The sequence below is a fragment of the Lipotes vexillifer genome, unplaced genomic scaffold, assembly GCF_000442215.2.
Source record: "Lipotes vexillifer unplaced genomic scaffold, Lipotes_vexillifer_v1.1 scaffold1879, whole genome shotgun sequence".
In the NCBI taxonomy this organism is placed as follows: Eukaryota; Metazoa; Chordata; class Mammalia; order Artiodactyla; family Lipotidae; genus Lipotes; species Lipotes vexillifer.
In genome coordinates, this window is record NW_006795858.1 from 370,964 (window position 1) to 388,308 (window position 17,345).

General features: G+C 35.5%; 1 protein-coding gene across 1 annotated transcript in view; it reads right to left on the reverse strand.

Annotated features, from left to right (window-relative positions):
* PDE10A (phosphodiesterase 10A) overlaps nt 1–17,345 on the reverse strand; it is a gene marked incomplete at its 5' end in the record, with an annotated part of 175,295 nt that overhangs the window by 83,511 nt on the left and 74,439 nt on the right. The window contains 2 exons of the mRNA XM_007467932.1: nt 8,637–8,686; nt 9,182–9,302. Of these exons, the coding sequence (XP_007467994.1) occupies nt 8,637–8,686; nt 9,182–9,302 (171 nt within the window). The remainder of the gene's footprint in view (nt 1–8,636; nt 8,687–9,181; nt 9,303–17,345) is intronic.

The window sequence follows — 17,345 nt, forward strand, 5'->3', positions numbered from 1 at the left end:
AAAAAAAAAAAAAAAAAAAAAAAGATTAAGCTTAAAATGTTTAAATACAAGTTACACACTTTAAAAAGATGTTTACAATTCAACTACACATAAGATGATAAATGACAAATGCACTTTATTTTTAAAGAGGCTAGAAATAAGTCACTGTTTTTATAGTTACTATAATGCACCAATATACATATGACATAAACGAAGTAAGACTTTCATTAGATTTAGTATCTATGTGGCAATCAGTGCGTCACCCCTTCTTAAGACTGAGAGAAGAGGAGAGAAATGACCCAAGAACAGGAAGAGAGATGATTGCAAGAAAAAATGTTAAAGGACGTGGTATATTTAGCCTGAATATAAGTCAGAACTGACAATGATTTTTCCAGACTATGAGAAAGTTAATCATAAGAAGGATGCTGAGTAATGTTTCTTTACTCAACCACGGTCAGAACTGCAGGAAATGAACTTAAATTGACCTGAATCGTTTAGTTAAGTCTTAAAGAACTTCCCATGACAGCAACAGAAAGTAAACTCCAAAGCAAGCTCCCAACAGAAGCTTTGGATTTTTTAAAAAATAGTTGTTGACTTTATTTGTTTGTTGTTTGAAGATATACAACAGATATCTCTTTTGGATGACTTTGCTATATGCCCTTTAAGGCTGGATTTAATAGTATCTTCATAATGTCTTCATAATATCTTCATAATAGTATCTTCATTTAGCTTCATAATTCAATATGACAAAATAGCTTACACATACACATTCCCAGGTTATTAGGTCATTTATTTAACACAAAACATTTATTGCCTCTGTGTAGGCTTTCTATATGATGCACAAGAAACAGACAAGCAAATACTGCACCTTGGGTATATGGAAAGCTAGTTTACATACTAGATTTGCTGAAAATAAATGATTTAGAAATCTTTCAATTACTTGATTGAATGCGGAAAACTCCTTGTGGAAGATAATTATCAAAAAAATAAATAATTCTTTACAGTGGGAACTTTATACTTGTTTTTCTAATTAGGTTATGATTTTTGTTCATACTTAGCAAATAGAAATGTTTACAGATGAGAGCTGAGGGCAAGTGCTAACAAAATTTTGAATACGTTGTCATATGAAGGCTAAAAGCTCAGATAGGAAGGCAAAATGAGGACCAACCTAGACAGACACCTGGTTTTTGATGTTTGTACAGCTTCAATTTCTCTCCTCTGTGCACTTAGTAGTTTCCTACTCTTTTTGGGTGGCATTTTTTTTTTTTAACTCCATACGATTCACCTGTGCAACAGCTCCGTCCATGACCTCCATTTCTGATTAAAGATCAATCACTGGTTTGAACTGTGTGTTCTGCAATAGCATATTCAGTATGATCTTTGTAGTGGAACAGGCTGATGGGCAGCTATTACAGCAAACAGACAATGTCGATAACGAACCTCCAAATTAGAGGCTAAATTTTACATATATTCAGGAATGGAGAAAAGTTTATTAAATATACCTTTATTTATTCCACAGAAATAATCGAACAGATAGCTGTGTATTGAATAGTCTTCTTTTTCCCACTGGCTGAACCGACCCTTTCATCATATACTAAATCCCCAAGTACACCTGGGTCTGCTTCTGAACTCTCAATTCTGTACCACGTGGTTTATTTGCCTAGCACACTATTTTAATTACCGTAAGTTTATAGTACACGTTGTGATCTGGCAAAAAGGCGAGTCTTGCTTGGGTTCTTCACGTTTCAACATAATCACAATTTATAAGACATAGTTTGCATTTTTCACTGGTGAAGGGCCTGCATTAATGCATTAACAACTGATGGGTGTAAATAAGTTCTAAAGAAACTTAAAAATGAAGTAAGGGCTTTATTTTTCAAAATCAATCATGATGAATTTTTAAAGACGTAGTTAAAATTTTTTTTGATACAATGCTTAAAGGTTACGTTCCATTTAAAGTTATTACAAAATATTGGCTATATTTCCCGTATTGTAGAATACATCCTTGGAAGCCTATCTTACACCCAGCGGTTTGTACCTTCCACTCCTCCATGCCAATCATTATGAATTTTGACATAAGAATTTGACTGGGATGTTCAGATTAATAAGATGAAAAAGATTATACTCACTATTTATTTTCATAGGTGGATGAACGAAAACTTTCATCAAACATCACTACATAACATTTTAAACGTATTAAGACTCTTATGCATACGTTTACAATCTATAACATCCAGCATTGAAATGAGTCTCTAAAATTAATTTCTGCTTTAATGTTGTATGAATCTATGGAAACTTTTATTAACACAAACCTTTCTTAGAGGCTAGAGATGAAAACTACACGAAAACTAAAAACAAGGAAAAGGTTCAGAGTTTCAAACCTCAACCACCTCTACCCTTTCCAGAGAACAGCGTCACTGCATTCAGGGCGTGCCCGTGCCCACTGATGCTCTGCACCTTCATTCCCACCTGACAGCTCTGCAGGTGGCTTGACTGTTGTTAGGCCTTTCCCCTCCCAACACCAGCAAGGAGACTGGCCAAAGAGCTAGAAATCAATCCAGAGGTGAGGCCATAGAACCATAGAATAGACTATCACACATTATTTCTTAAAAACCAGGATTTTTTTGATGAATTGGGAAACTCTGATTCATTGACATCAACTAAAGAGAGAGCCTCTGCTTCAACTTCATAGTTGCTCTCATCTTTCTTTCCATGAACGAGTCAAAGATCACTTGATTCATGAAACCTCACTTTCATGTTAAGGCTTCAACTCACAACCAGTTAAATTTTGGAACCACTTTTTGAGAAGAATAGACATTATTTAGGCTTACCATTAAGTTATTTTTCTTATAGACACTAGATGGCACTGGAGAGTAGATGAATGTAGATCCGGGCAGAGGGTGTGAGCCAGGAACCCCACATACACTGGACCTTGAACCACATGCCTAACTTTGTTAGCATAATTTCTTAGAAATAAACCTACTAAAGTCATTGTGCATTGAAAAAAGTCACACAGTTACTCTAAACTACTGGCTGTAAACCGGTTTCTAAGCTAATACACAAAAGCTATCCATGAACTTACTTTATGAATTATAAAGTTTGACGTATAATTAGAGATCACTAGGTTTCCAGCTTTCACAAGCCACAATTACAGGCAACACAAGAAAAACTATAGTAATGACATTATAAAAAATGTTACATAGTAAGTGGAGTATGTGACTAGGTATGAAAGAGAAAACCTGTTGAAACATTAAAAAGTGAATTAAGCAAAATCTTAATCATGGAAAAATCAGCTTTGCCCAACAAACATTTCAAGAGCACCTTGTGTATGTTATGTGTCAGACACTGGTATTGGTCAGAACACAAAAGGCTTCCTTTCCCAGCTCCAGATTTCTCACAAATTGCTTCTTCCTTTACTGTCCCTTCTTGTTTATTAAGGAAGAGGCCTCCTAAGCCCTGCTCCACCAGAGGGCTCATCATCCAAGCTCTTTTCAGTGTCACCAACCCCAGCACCCTTGCCAGCCCCATCAAATGCAGGACAGAGCACCTTGGTTCCTCTCTGTTCACATGTAAGGTCCTGTGCTGTGATCAACTGTGGATTTCTTGATTTCTCCTACTGGTTGTACATTCTTTGAGGACAGGAATGATTTTTTATTTATCTTTGTATGCTCAGCAATTTAGCACAGTTTTTGGTACATGGCAGGTGTCTGAAATGGTTTGTTAAATAGCATGCATGATGTAACATTTAACCAATGGAGGTTAAATTCAGACTTAGAAAGTTTAAGACTCTTGTCAAAGTCCCAAAGTGGTGAATTGGAACTCACACAATCCAACTCCAGAATCAAAATTCTTTGTTAAACTAAGCTGCTAACTGGGAAACTTGCCTTCTCTTCCCAAGAGAAGAGAGGGTAGACAGTGTAGAAGAGAGTGTAGACTACACTGAGACAGTGTAGACAGCACAGGAATTCTCTCTCCTGAAGGGCTGTCCCCAGTGGAGTGTGAGTACAGAAGTACAGGAAACGATTCTGGTTCATCAATGTGCCCCACGGCTAGCGACTGCCTGACCAAGGCTGGGGCTCAAAAAACAGTGTTAAATAAATGTCCTACCAGCTTTTTAAAACACATTATTTCAACACTGCTTTCAATTTCTTCCATTTACTGGTCTATTAGTTTTCTATCATCATTTGCATTAAATGGAACAATTTATATTTTCCTCAAAAACTGTCCATTTTATCTAGATTTTCACATTTATTAATATAAGAATCCTCTCATAATTTGTCATTTTCACTCTATTGTTTTACCATCTTTTAAATTATCTTCAAAATGATTGTGATAATCATATTTTATTTTTAGTGCTTTAATACCACTTAGGTTGTTTTCTATCATCTCCTAAACTTTCTATGTTTTCTTTAAATTTTTCCTCTCTGGTAATATGAATGTGGCTTTTAAATTCTCCTAGTATAACTTTTGATGTATTTAAATATTATTTAAATTATATTCCTCAATGCATCAATTTCAGAAATTAAATTTTTTCTACTGATTCTCATTTACGAAAAAAGAAATTAATACTTTTATAAGAATGTCATAGTCCCTGCCATGTCTGTCTTAATCCTTGGTATTTATTGATATAGATTAAAAATTTTATTTCAGTCCATTTGGGTTACATTATTATAATTTTGTCACTAAAGTATATATATTTTGTTTTGAAAGTGAGTTATTAAGAAACACTTTCTAACTATGATTCAAATTCCAGAGACAATTTTTAAAAACATTGATAAATATCTATAATATGCTACCTTTCACGTACAAAGGAAGAAATATAAGAAAATATACATGTATCTGCTCATTGTTCCAAAAAATGTTTTATTTTATCTAATATGGTTAGCTTACATTTTAGAAGTATGTCAACATCTGTTGCAAACAATATGGCAGATTAGATAATTTGACACTCCTGAAAAAAACAATTTTAAAATTATTTAAAAGCTGGATAAAGTATATTTCACAAATATTTTATAATGCATTGCTGGGCTGAGAGGAATGGAGGAATCCGCAGAAATCTAAAAGGAAGCAGATAAAGGAACCCTGTGAGGTAAGCAAATCCCAAACTGTCTTTTTCTTGAGAGCATCAACTAAAGCCTAGATATAGAGTTGACGCTTGAACAACATGGGTTTGAACTGTGTGGATCCATTAATTTATTTCAATAAATGCAGTGGTAGTACTACACATCTGCGGCTGATTGAGTCTGCAGATATGGACCCGTGGATACTGAGGGTCGACTGTAAAGTTATATGTGGATTTTCAACTGCATGGATGGGGCCAGGACCAGCAAAGGGCTATGGGCTCATCTTAGTTTGAAGGGTGAATATACTTACAGCTGCGAGGGGATTACAAGGAAACCAGATTATCTTGGATTTATTGCTGGAGGGAAAATAAAAATCTCCTCTGAAAAATAATAACTGCACATCATGTGGATTTGAGGCTTGAATCTGTACCACTCAGTAGTCTGAAAAAAAATCTCAACTAGATAATTTAATTAAAATTGTCCTGAATTGATACTGCCTTAGGTGATTGACAAAAACAAATACATATCCAATCTCTAGAAATATAACAGGAAAGGAACTTCAACAGCCTCAAGAATATCCATTTAAAAGGGCCAAAGGAATATGATTTATGGTCAATAAATAAAAGGCATGAGCATATAAGTCACCATCGATGAAAGGCAGATGAAACAAAAGCCAAGAAACTAATTTCAGAAAGAATACGAAACAGTACAAGAGAGTATATAGTCATATTTCAAGAAATAAAAGATAAACTTGAAAATAGGTCCAGGGAACAAAGAAAAATGAAGGACTGAAGCAAATCTAAAAAACACCAAAATGTAACTAATTATGGTCAATATATGGAGAGATAATATTTATCAACCTGAATTCTCCATCCAGCAAAAATATCTTTCAAGAAAGCAGTGAAAGAAAGATATATTCAGACACACAAAAATGAGAGAGTTTCTTTCACATCAGCAGATTCTCACTTAGGGAAGTTCTCCGAGACAGAAAAAAAACTGATTCCAAATGTCAGACCTGAGATATAAGAAGAAATGAAGAGCAAAGAAACTGGTAATTAGGTAGATACACCTAAAGAAACACCTCGGTGAACTTCAGACTTCAGACAGTATGTCTTCTTCCTATCCAGAGAAATCACTGGGTTAAGGAAGTAACGAGGGCCCCACTACCTATGTGGAATGCATAAAAGGAAAAACACAGTGAACAGAACACAGTCATTATCCCCTAAAATTATCCTCCCAGGGAGACAAGGTCTCTGCCTTCGTGAGGCTTATATTCTAGTGAGAAAGCCAGATAAGCAAATAATCGAACAAATCACAGATAAATGTGTAATTACAGGTTCAGCTAAATTCTATGAAAGAGAAGTATATGACATTAAGAAAGCATAGCAGAGTGGAATCTGACTTAGGAAGGTCAGAAAAAGCTACAGTTTTGCTATGTACCCTGCTGCTCCTAGGGTTATACGGTTAAACAGGATACACTTGGCCCCTGAGATGCGGGAGAGAAAGGAGTAATGACTCTAGAGAGAACCACATAGAGTATATTAACTGACCTGAGGGGTTTAGAATAAGAAGCCAACTAAAGCCTGCAAAGACATGGTATCCCCCTTCAATTAAGCTACAAAAGGGAATGATAAGTAAAAGTGAAAGAATTAGAATTGATATACAGAGAATTACATTTTGGATTTTGTAGATACAAAAGCATTTTCTAAATCATAATCACGCAAAAGTATGCAAACAATGAAGTGAAAAGTATAGCCAAGTGATTAACAGCATGGGGTTTGGGAATTTAAATCCAGGCTCCAAGAGTCAAGCACCGTTGGAGGTGCCCACACTGCAGACCCAAGCCTCGAGGCGCCCGCTGCTTTTCGACCTCTGCAAACAAGGTCTCCCCATCTCCCCATTCTCCTTCACGTGGAGCAGAAGAGGGCCAACCCACTGTGGCAGCCTTGACTTAGGGTTCATATTATTTCTTTTCAGAATGCTGAGTCCACGATCCAGGTTTCAGTAGAGAATCTGATTGGTCCCCGTTTGGGTCACAAAGAGCTGTGATTGAAGGTCAGGGGTCACATGAAACAAACACGGCTGCCACGGCCAACCCCTGTGGGCTGTCTGGAGATGTCGGGGAAGGAGTAATGAGATGTGGACTATCACAGGTACATGATAAACATACCAGAAATCATAAAAATTACAGCAAATTATATAATAATTTTCTGAAAGGAAGTTTTGATTTTTAAATAAAAATCTCAAATTTTAGAAACAAATTTTTGGAATGAAGAGGAAAGAGATCTGTTTGTTATTTTAGTAGCTTAGCCGTTCTAAAATACTACCGGTATGTAAAACATAAAGTATTTACAAGTAGGAGTAATTCTGAATAATTCAATTTATTAAACCCTCTTGTTGACTGTTTATGCGAAAGGCACTAGGAGAGATGCTAGGTGAATACAGAAATGAATAAAGAAAGGTCCTTGTCCTAAAGAGCTTTTAATTTTGTAACATAGATTATCACAACGCTAGGGCAAACGAGGGCCGTGCAAATGAAGAGGCTCAGTTATGAGCTAAGTCGTTCAGCCAATAAATACTTTTTGTGCAACTACTGCTGTGCTTTGCACTACTCGACTATTCATGAATACTATTAAAAATCTCTCAGACTACTGTCTCTCTATTCCTATTAACATTTTGTATAATATAAATATTATATAAGTATTATATTATAATATTATATAAATATTATACTATATATTTTGTGAGTTTTGATTACTCACAAAAACAAATATCACATTGCAAAAATACATCCCAAACCTCAAATAACAATACCAAACACACAAGAAATACACAGTAAAAGTTTGCAAAATAACCTTGTAATGGAGTCTTATATATTTCGGCTATGAATATAGGTGTTATTGGTTCAGAACACTTTTCTAAAATGTTACATATGTGTTAATACCATAATAAAACTCAAATGCCAGTAATGGAATGCCTCGAAATATTTTTTAAAGTGCCTATGCAAGCTGCACTTGACAGCGGACTGTGCTTGCAGTGAGTCAAACCAGAAACACAGGGTCTGCCTGGCGCACCAAAGACTGGACCAGGCACCCCTGGGAAGCCCCATACTACCAAACAGTCTGAGCTACAGCCACCACAGCTCAGGAATCTATACCTAGCAACTCTATCCCTGCACTTTTAGAGTCATCTTAAAAAATATCTAAAATATTCACATAAAACTTCTGCTCTCATTTTCTTCTACTGCAGATTATGTGTGAGAAAAGGGCATAGACAGTCCCTGACATCCCAGCCCACAGTGATGAAAGAATTTCTATACCAAACAGTAAGTCTAGAAACGCCATGCAGAAAATAGGATACCACATCCAAAACCAAAACAATAAAAAATATATGATTTTATGCCTAAATGTCACCATGTTGGCAAAATTCCCAACTGGTAATAACTACATATAGAAACAAAATACAAAATGAGCTTTAAGGTACTTAATTATGATACCTCTATTAAGTTGTTTGTAACATAATAGTTTATCTTTTATAAAAAAGCTTGTAACATTCTCTTATCTAGAGCACCTATATCTAAATTTAGATACTTACATTATTACACTCTCCAAGGAAATACAGTGCAAATCCATCAGCTTTTGTGGCTGCCAAAGTAATAAAAAAGGAAGAAACTAATCTCAATGGAAGAATATAACATGCATGAATTCTCTAAGGTGAGACCTCAAATATGAGTCTTTTGAATGGATTTGTTAGCAAAATTAATGGTCATGCAGTAAATTGAACAAAATAATTTATGGCTTTACTGAATCACATAATTAGAATATTTTCATTAGCTATTGCAACTTTTTAGATGTGACACCCTCAAATGCATACAGCAATGTACTGTGTAATAATACATTTGTCAAAATGTGAATATCAGAACTATTAGAAAATATTTTTTAAATATGAGACTTACATTTAATTTTTAAAGTATTTAAAAATAGACAAAGTGATATTCATAATACTGGATAACCAATAAAATAGGCATCAACCGGAAAGAACGATGTACATATGCTTACATATCATCAGCGAAGAGAACATAATTTAACTTTATCTTCGGTTTAATTTTTCTACTAGGAGGAATATAAAACCTTTCTTACCAATTTTAATGATGCTACTCAATTCATAGAGGAGTAGTTGGTTGTCTCCTCCTGTATCCAACCGTTGTTCTATATAGCTGTTTAGTTCGTATACAACTCCCTGCATATTTGTATCTTGATACTTTGAATAAAAAAAAAAAGACATAATTAAATATAATAAAATAAAAATTCCTTAGTTTGTAAAACAGACTATTAATATATATGGCTTTATGTTATATAATAGCTATTCATTATGCTTTTATAGAGCATGATTTAAATATTATGATCTACTATAAACACAGATTGAAAATTAAAATTGCTACAACTTACTCAGAATGATCTATAGACTCCATGCATGCTTATTTATGTTAAAACATCGAATGTTACAAATTACAATTTTGTTTCTGAAGTTTTATATTGATGTATGATGTATCAGGCAACTAGATCAGTAAAAATGTAGGAAGAATCCCATTGGAAGAGAATAAGTAATCTACACGGTGTGAAGGAAGGCAGTGGTCACGGTGCAGAAAGGAGAGCTGGGACGGCTGACAGTAAATGCCTTTGGAGGGAGAGGGCTACCTTTTAAATAGGATGGTCAGGGAAGGGAAGGTTCAGTGACATGAGATATAGGGACAGACTCCAATGAAACTTAGAACCCGTAAGGGCTGAAGTCTGCCCATCATCCACCACCTCTCTTGGCCTAAAATTCTATCCCTAAGCATTTCTTTTTCATGAATCAATCCATTCTTCAAATACACCCTCTTTTTTGTGGGGAAGGGATACTTTAGCTAGTTTTTTTTTTTTTTTTTTTTTTTCTGTGATGCGGGCCTCTCACCGTTGTGGCCCTTCCCGTTGCGGAGCACAGGCTCCGGAAGCGCAGGCTCAGCGGCCACGGCCACGGCTCACGGGCCCAGCCTCTCCGCGGCACGTGAGATCCTCCCGGACCAGGGCACGAACCCGTGTCCCCTGCATCGGCAGGCGGATTCTCAACCACTGCGCCACCAGGGAAGCCCCTTTAGCTAGTTTTAAGGTGGGTGTTTAGTCACTCAATAGAGGAGTCCCTATAAAAATGATATACAGAGTGACCCTTTTCTCTGACAATGTAATTCTGAGAATAGGCCCTTTAAAATGACCAGAATGCAGTGCTGACATTAAGGACCAGCTGTTCTCCATCTCTTTTGGACAGGAAATGGGTTGTCACACACAAGTGAGAACAAGAAGACATTTGGGGTTATGGATAGTTTATCATGAGATTTCCTTTCAAGTCTCTGGGCTTCATTTTTTTCATTTGTGTAACAAGAAGATTGAAATATATTGTCTTTAAAATACCTTTCCAACAGTAACCTTCTGTGATGATCTATGACCTCGATTTTGTTGTTGTTTGTATTAAGCTTCAAATTCTAATCTTGAACCTAACAGATGGGTTAGTACACCCTGTTTGCTTTGATTAGCAATGACAATTGCATAAATCTCATAAGAGAAAAATGTTTAATTATGATTACTAAACTATACAAATGTAATATATTACCTCTAAAATATTAAAGACCTACCTTCATAGTTAGTGGATCATTCAAACCATAATATATTGAAACTTTAAAATTATATATAAATGTGAATAACAGGAATAATTATTATTTGGTTCTTAGCCTTATGGCCATCTTGCTGGTCACGAGCCCTAACACGAGAGGGAAGGAAGACGCAACAAGTGGAGATGAATGTCAAAAAATGCACTTCTCTTATGGAAACAACACGATGCAGAAAGTTTACTAAGGGATCAATTCCATTCAGTTGAATAAACTTTCAATTCTATGTCTTGACTAATAGAAAATTACAATAGTATATTAATGAAGTTGTTAAGAACTTGTGTTTGCACAGCATTTTTAACTTCACAAAGTCCTTTCACCACTGCCTTTATTAAAAGAACCCATATAAAGTATATACTGAGTATCACTGAGACATTCCTCAATCAAGATGAGTTAGAACTCTAAGGTACAATGAGTTGGGCGGTAATAAACCTTAGAATCAAACTGGACATGGCCAACCTCATTTTCTGTGCCACGCTGGTTTTCATGCAGTACTTGCTTTTCATTAGAGCAACCACTAAAAAAATGGATTTGCAGAGATATGACTTCATTGACAGGACTGTAGTGACCTAACATTAAAACTGGGAACTACGTCAGGTTACTACTGAAACTGTGAGCTCCAGCAAGCTCTGACAGACGGTATTGTTTCCCATGAAACTGTAGTATGTCCTAAACCATCCCTGTGGGTTTGTTGTGGTGCCTAATGGCATTTGGAACACAATTTGGGAAGCAGGGGCACAGCCACTCTTTCACCCAGAGGGAAATAGTATTTTATGAGACACAGTGGTAATGAATGGAGGAGTATTAACCCTTGGTTCAGAAAGAAAGCTGAGACCTGGTCTCACCAGAAGAGTAAATGGCCTCAGACTTGCTAAAGTGAATTAGGTGTTTAAACACAGAGTTTAGAGGCAATTCACCACAAGAGTTTAGAGGCAATTCAAGAATGGAATGGGAGAGAGAACAAGATAAAGTCTGTGATGCCTGCTGGCCCCAAGAGCCCATGACTCCGTGAGGGGTTACTGACATATCTCGAAGCACTGTAACAGACGCACTAGAAAACAGAGTGACATGGGTGTTAAGGTGGATAAATACTTAAAAGCATGCAAAATGAGCTCTTAGTTTCCAGTATAAAGCTCAATGTTTGAATAATATCTTCTCATCATCGTTCTTTAGATTTTTCCTGTTTCTTTTTCAAATTTACCTTTTTTAAAAAAATAACTTTTTGTCTTGACGTAATTTCAAACCTACAGAAAACTACAAGACTAGTACAAGAAACTCCTGCATACCAGCAATTATTGACATTTTGTCATATTTGCCTTATCCTCTTGGTAAATTCTTTCCCTTCCTTCCTCCCTCCCTCCTTCCTTCTCCTTCTCCTTTCTCTCTCTAGCTCCGTCTTTTCTGTCTGTCTATACACACACACATATATAAACACAACAGTAATAAATATTTTTTTCTGAATATTTGAGAACAAGTTGGTATGCTCCTTTTACCCAAACCTTCAGTATATACTTCCTAAGAAAAAGAATATTAAGAGAATACACTGAATTTGTACACTGAATGTGAGAGACATAGTTACAATGCAGTTATCATAATCAGAAAAATTAACATCGCTACAACAATATATTAGCTAATTAAAAATTCACACTCATAGAGAACAAACATGTGGACACCAAGGGGGGAAATTTGGGGGTGGGGGGTGGGATGAACTGGGAGATTTGGATTGACGTGTATACACTAATATGTATAAAATAGATGACTAATAAGAACCTGCTGTATAAAAATTTAATTAATTAAATTAAAACTTAAAAAATTCACATTCAAATTTCATACCTTGTCCCAATAATGTCTTTATAATTATCCCCTGCTCAGTGGTCCAGGTTTGAACTCCAGATCATACGTGGCATCTAGTTGTCATGTCTTTTGGGTATACTTTAATGTGGAACAATTCCACAGCCTTTCTGTGTTCAAGCCTTTCTTGAACTTGATGTTTTTGAAGAACATGGGCCAATTGATTTGTCTGATATTTTCTCAAGATTAGATTCAGGTTCTGTGTTTTTGGCAACAATACAATGAGGTGATGAAGCTAGAATACTATCAACCATCCTACATTTGCTATCTGGCATTCTACTGGGAGGAAGAGCTTTCTGTTTTCCCTCATTCATTCATTTACATGAGCCTGGACTCACAGATGCTTATTTTATTCAACATGTGTAATTAATATTAATTAATACTGTTATACATGCATTTTAATGCTCAAATTGTCCCAGATTTGACCAATGGGAAGCCCTTTAAGATATCTCCTATGCCCTTTTGACAAATTTTCATGATGCTTTCAAGACTTTCTTACTTTCTCATCAAATATTTTGCTAGCGCTTGAACCAGCCATTTCTGTTTCTTAAAAGAAGTCCTAGATCCTTTTAGTGGCAAGTGATATTTAAAATCTAAGAGCTGGAGCTATATGTGCCCACTGCTGTCATTGCTTCTAGGCTTCGCATCAACACAAATATAATATATATATATGAGAGGGCCTTATGTAAATATATATACATATATATATATATATATATACACATATATACAAATATGTAATTCTTTACTTATTTATTTATAAATACACGTAGAGTAAAAGATTAAAAACTATGAGTTCTTACTGATACTTTCAATTTCAACCAAACACCACAGTGTACACATTCTAATATTCCCCATTTCTATATCTGTAATTCCTCACCCAACAATGAAATATCTTACTGCCAATGACTATAACATATTTACATATTTTCTCAAGCCTAGAACATACGGAAGTAGTTTCAGAACTGTTAAGCCGTGTCACTGAAAATAGCGAACCTACTAACTAGTTGTCAATATGTTTTAGATTTTTAGGTAAATGTAAGAAATACTAAAATATACAAAAATGAAACGTACAATTCATTAAGTTTTGACAAACAGATACATTCTTGTAACATATACACTAATTAAGACACACAAAATCACCATACAGGAATTAGTTGCATTTCTATTCACAGACTATCTGAAAAAGCAATTAAAATAACAATCTCATTTACAATAGTATGAAAAAGAATAAAATACTTAAGAATAAATTTAACCAAGGTGGTAAAAGATCTGTATGCTAAAAATTATAAAACATTGATGAATGAAATACAAGAAAGCACAAATGAATGAAAAGATACCCCCATACTCATGAATTTGAAGAATTAATATTGTTAAAATGTCAGTGGTATCCAAAGTGATCTACAGATTAATGCCATCCTTATCAAAATTCCAGTGGCATTTTTCTTAGAAATAGAATAAACAATCCTAAGATTGTATGGAACCATAAGAGGCCCTGAATAGCAAAAGGAATCTTGAGAAAGAAGAAAAAAGGTGGAAGCATCACACGTCCTGGTTTCAAACTATATTATAAAGCTATAGTAATCAAAAGAGTATGGTACTGTCATAAAAAACAGACACTTACCAAATGGAACAGAATAGAGAGCCCAGAAATAAACCCATGCATACAAGGTCAACTACTCTTTAACAAGGGCAACAAGAATACACAGCATTGAAAGGATAGTCACTTCAATAAATGTTGATGGGAAAACTGGATATTCACATACAAGAGAATGAAACTGGACCCTTATTGTATGCCATACACAAAAATCAACTAGAAATAAAGACTTAAATGTAAGACCTGAATACTGTATTGCATACCTGAAATATGCTAAGAGTAGATCTTCAGCATTCTCACCACACACAAAAAAAGAAAAAAGTAACTATGTGAGTGATGACTGTATTAATTAACTTTATTGTGGTAATCATGTTACAACATATATCAAATCATCACCCTGTAACTTTAGACATATACAATTATTATTTGTCAAAAAAAGAAAAAGAAAATAATTTTTAAAATAAATGTAATTTTTTAAAATAAATAATAAACATCTCAGCAATAATAATAAAGGTATAGAACATTTCATCTTTCTATAAAGTCCCTCCCATGGTCCTTCTTAATTAACCATTTTCCCACTAGAGTGGTGCCTGTTTTAAGAATTTTATGGAAATGGAATCACACAACACGAACTATTTTGAACCTTGCCTTATTTGTTCAACATAGTATTACTGATATTCATCCATGTTGGTGTGTGTTCCGGTAGCTTGTTCCTTTCTATTTCTGGTAGCATCTGTGGTATAAATATACCACAAATTGTTTATCTGTTCTACTATTGTTGGATATCTGGGATGTCTTTGTTTCCAGCGCTGGAATATTGGGAATAAAGCTGTTATGAACATTCTTGCAGAAGTCATTTTGTGAACACAGGTTTTCAATTATGTTAGAATAAAGGCCATATGTGACAAACCAACAGCTAACATCATACTCAATGATGAAAAGCTGAAAGCATTTCCTCTAAGAGCAGGAACAAGACAAGGATGTCCACTCTCGCCACTTATATTCAACATGCTTTTGGAAGTCCTAACCACAGCAGTCAGAGAAGAAAAAGAAATAAAAGGAATACAAATTGAAAAGGAAAAAGTAAAACTGTCACTGTTTGCAGATGACATGATACTATACATTGAAAATCCTAAAGATACCATCAGAAAAGTACTAGAGCTCATCGATGAATTTGGTAAAGTTGCAGGATACAAAATTAACATGAAGAAATCTGTTGCATTTCTATACACTAACAATGAAATATCAGAAAGAGGAATTAAGGAAACAATCTCATTTACCACCACATCAAAAAGAATAAAATACCTAGGAATAAACCTATCTAAGAAGGCAAAAGACCTGTACTTGGAAAACTATAAGACACTGATGAAAGAAATTTAAGAAGACACAGACATTTGGAAAGATAAACAGTGTTCTTGGATTGGAAGAATCAATAATGTTAAAATGACATACGTCCCAAGGCAATCTACAGATTCAGTGCAATCCCTATCAAAATCCCAATGGCATTTTTCACAGAACTAGAACAAATAGTTTAAAAATTTGTATGGAAACACAAAAGACCTCGAATAGCCAAAACAATCTTGAGAAAAAGAACAGGGCTGGAGGAGTAATGCTTCCCCACTTCAGACTACACTACAAAGCCACAGTAATCAAAACAGTATGATACTGGCACAAAAACAGACACAAAGATCAATGAAACAGAAAAGGGAGCCCAGAAATGAACCCACACTTATATGGGTAATTAATCTATGACAAAGGAGGCAAGAATATACAATGGAGCAAAGACAGTCTCTTCAGTAAGTGGTGTCGGGAAAACTGGACAGCTACAGGTAAAAGGATGAAATCAGAACATCCTCTAACACTATACACAAAAATAAACTCAAAATGGATTAAAGACCTAAATGTAAGACCAGATACCAGAAAACCCCTAGAGGAAAACATAGGCAGAACACTCTGACATAAATCACAGCAATACTTTTTGGATCTCAAAAATAAACAAATGGGACCTAATTAAACTTAAAAGCCTTTGCATAGCAAAGGATATCACTGACAAAACAAAAAGATAACTTACTGAATGGGAGAAGATATTTTCAAATGATATGACTGATAAGGGGTTAACATCCAACAGACATAAACAGCTCATACAACTCAACATGAAAAAAAAAAACTGATTAAAAATTGGGCAGAAGAAGTGAATAGACACTTTTCTAAAGAGGAAATGCAGATGGCCAAGAGGCACATGAAAAGATGCTCAACATCACTAATCATCAGGGAAATGCAAATCAAAACCACAGTGAGATATTAGCTCACACTTATCAGAACGGCTATCATCAAAAATCACAAATAACCAATGTTGTTGAAAAGCGAACTCTTCTTGTGCACTGCCGGCGGGAATGTAAATTGGTGCAGCCACTGTGGAAAACAGTATGGAGGTTTCTCAAAAAACTAAAAATAAAACTACCTTATGACCCAGCAATTCCATTCCTGGGTATATATCCAAAAAAACCCAAAAACACTCATTCAAAAAGATACATGTATCCCAATGTTCATAGCAGCATTATTTACAATTGCCAAGATATCGAAGCAACCTAAGTGTCCATCAACAGATGAATGGCTAAAGAAGATGTGTTTTATATATATACAATGGAGTACTACTCAGCCGTAAAAAAAAAAAAAAGTAAATTTTCCCATTTGCAGCAACATGGATGGACTTGGAGAGCATTATGTTAAGTGAAATAAGAAATAGAAAGACAAATACTGTATGATATCATATGTGGAATATAAAAGATACAACTAGTGAATAAAATGAAAAAGAAGCAGACTCACAGATATAGAGTACAAATTAATGGTCACCAGTGGGGAGAGGGAAATGGGGAAGGGCAATACAGGGGTAGAGGATTAAGAGGTACAAGCTATTACATTGCATATAAAATAAGCTACAAGAATATGTTGTACAGGGCTTCCCTGATGGCGCGGTGGTTGAGAGTCCGCCTGCCGGTGCAGCGGACATGGGTTCGTGCCCCGGTCTGGGGGAGTCCCACGTGCCGCGGAGCGGCTGGGCCCGTGGGCCATGGCCGCTGGGCCTGCGCGTCCGGAGCCTGTGCTCCGCAACGGGAGAGGCCGCAACGGTGAGAGGCCCGCGTACCGCAAAAAA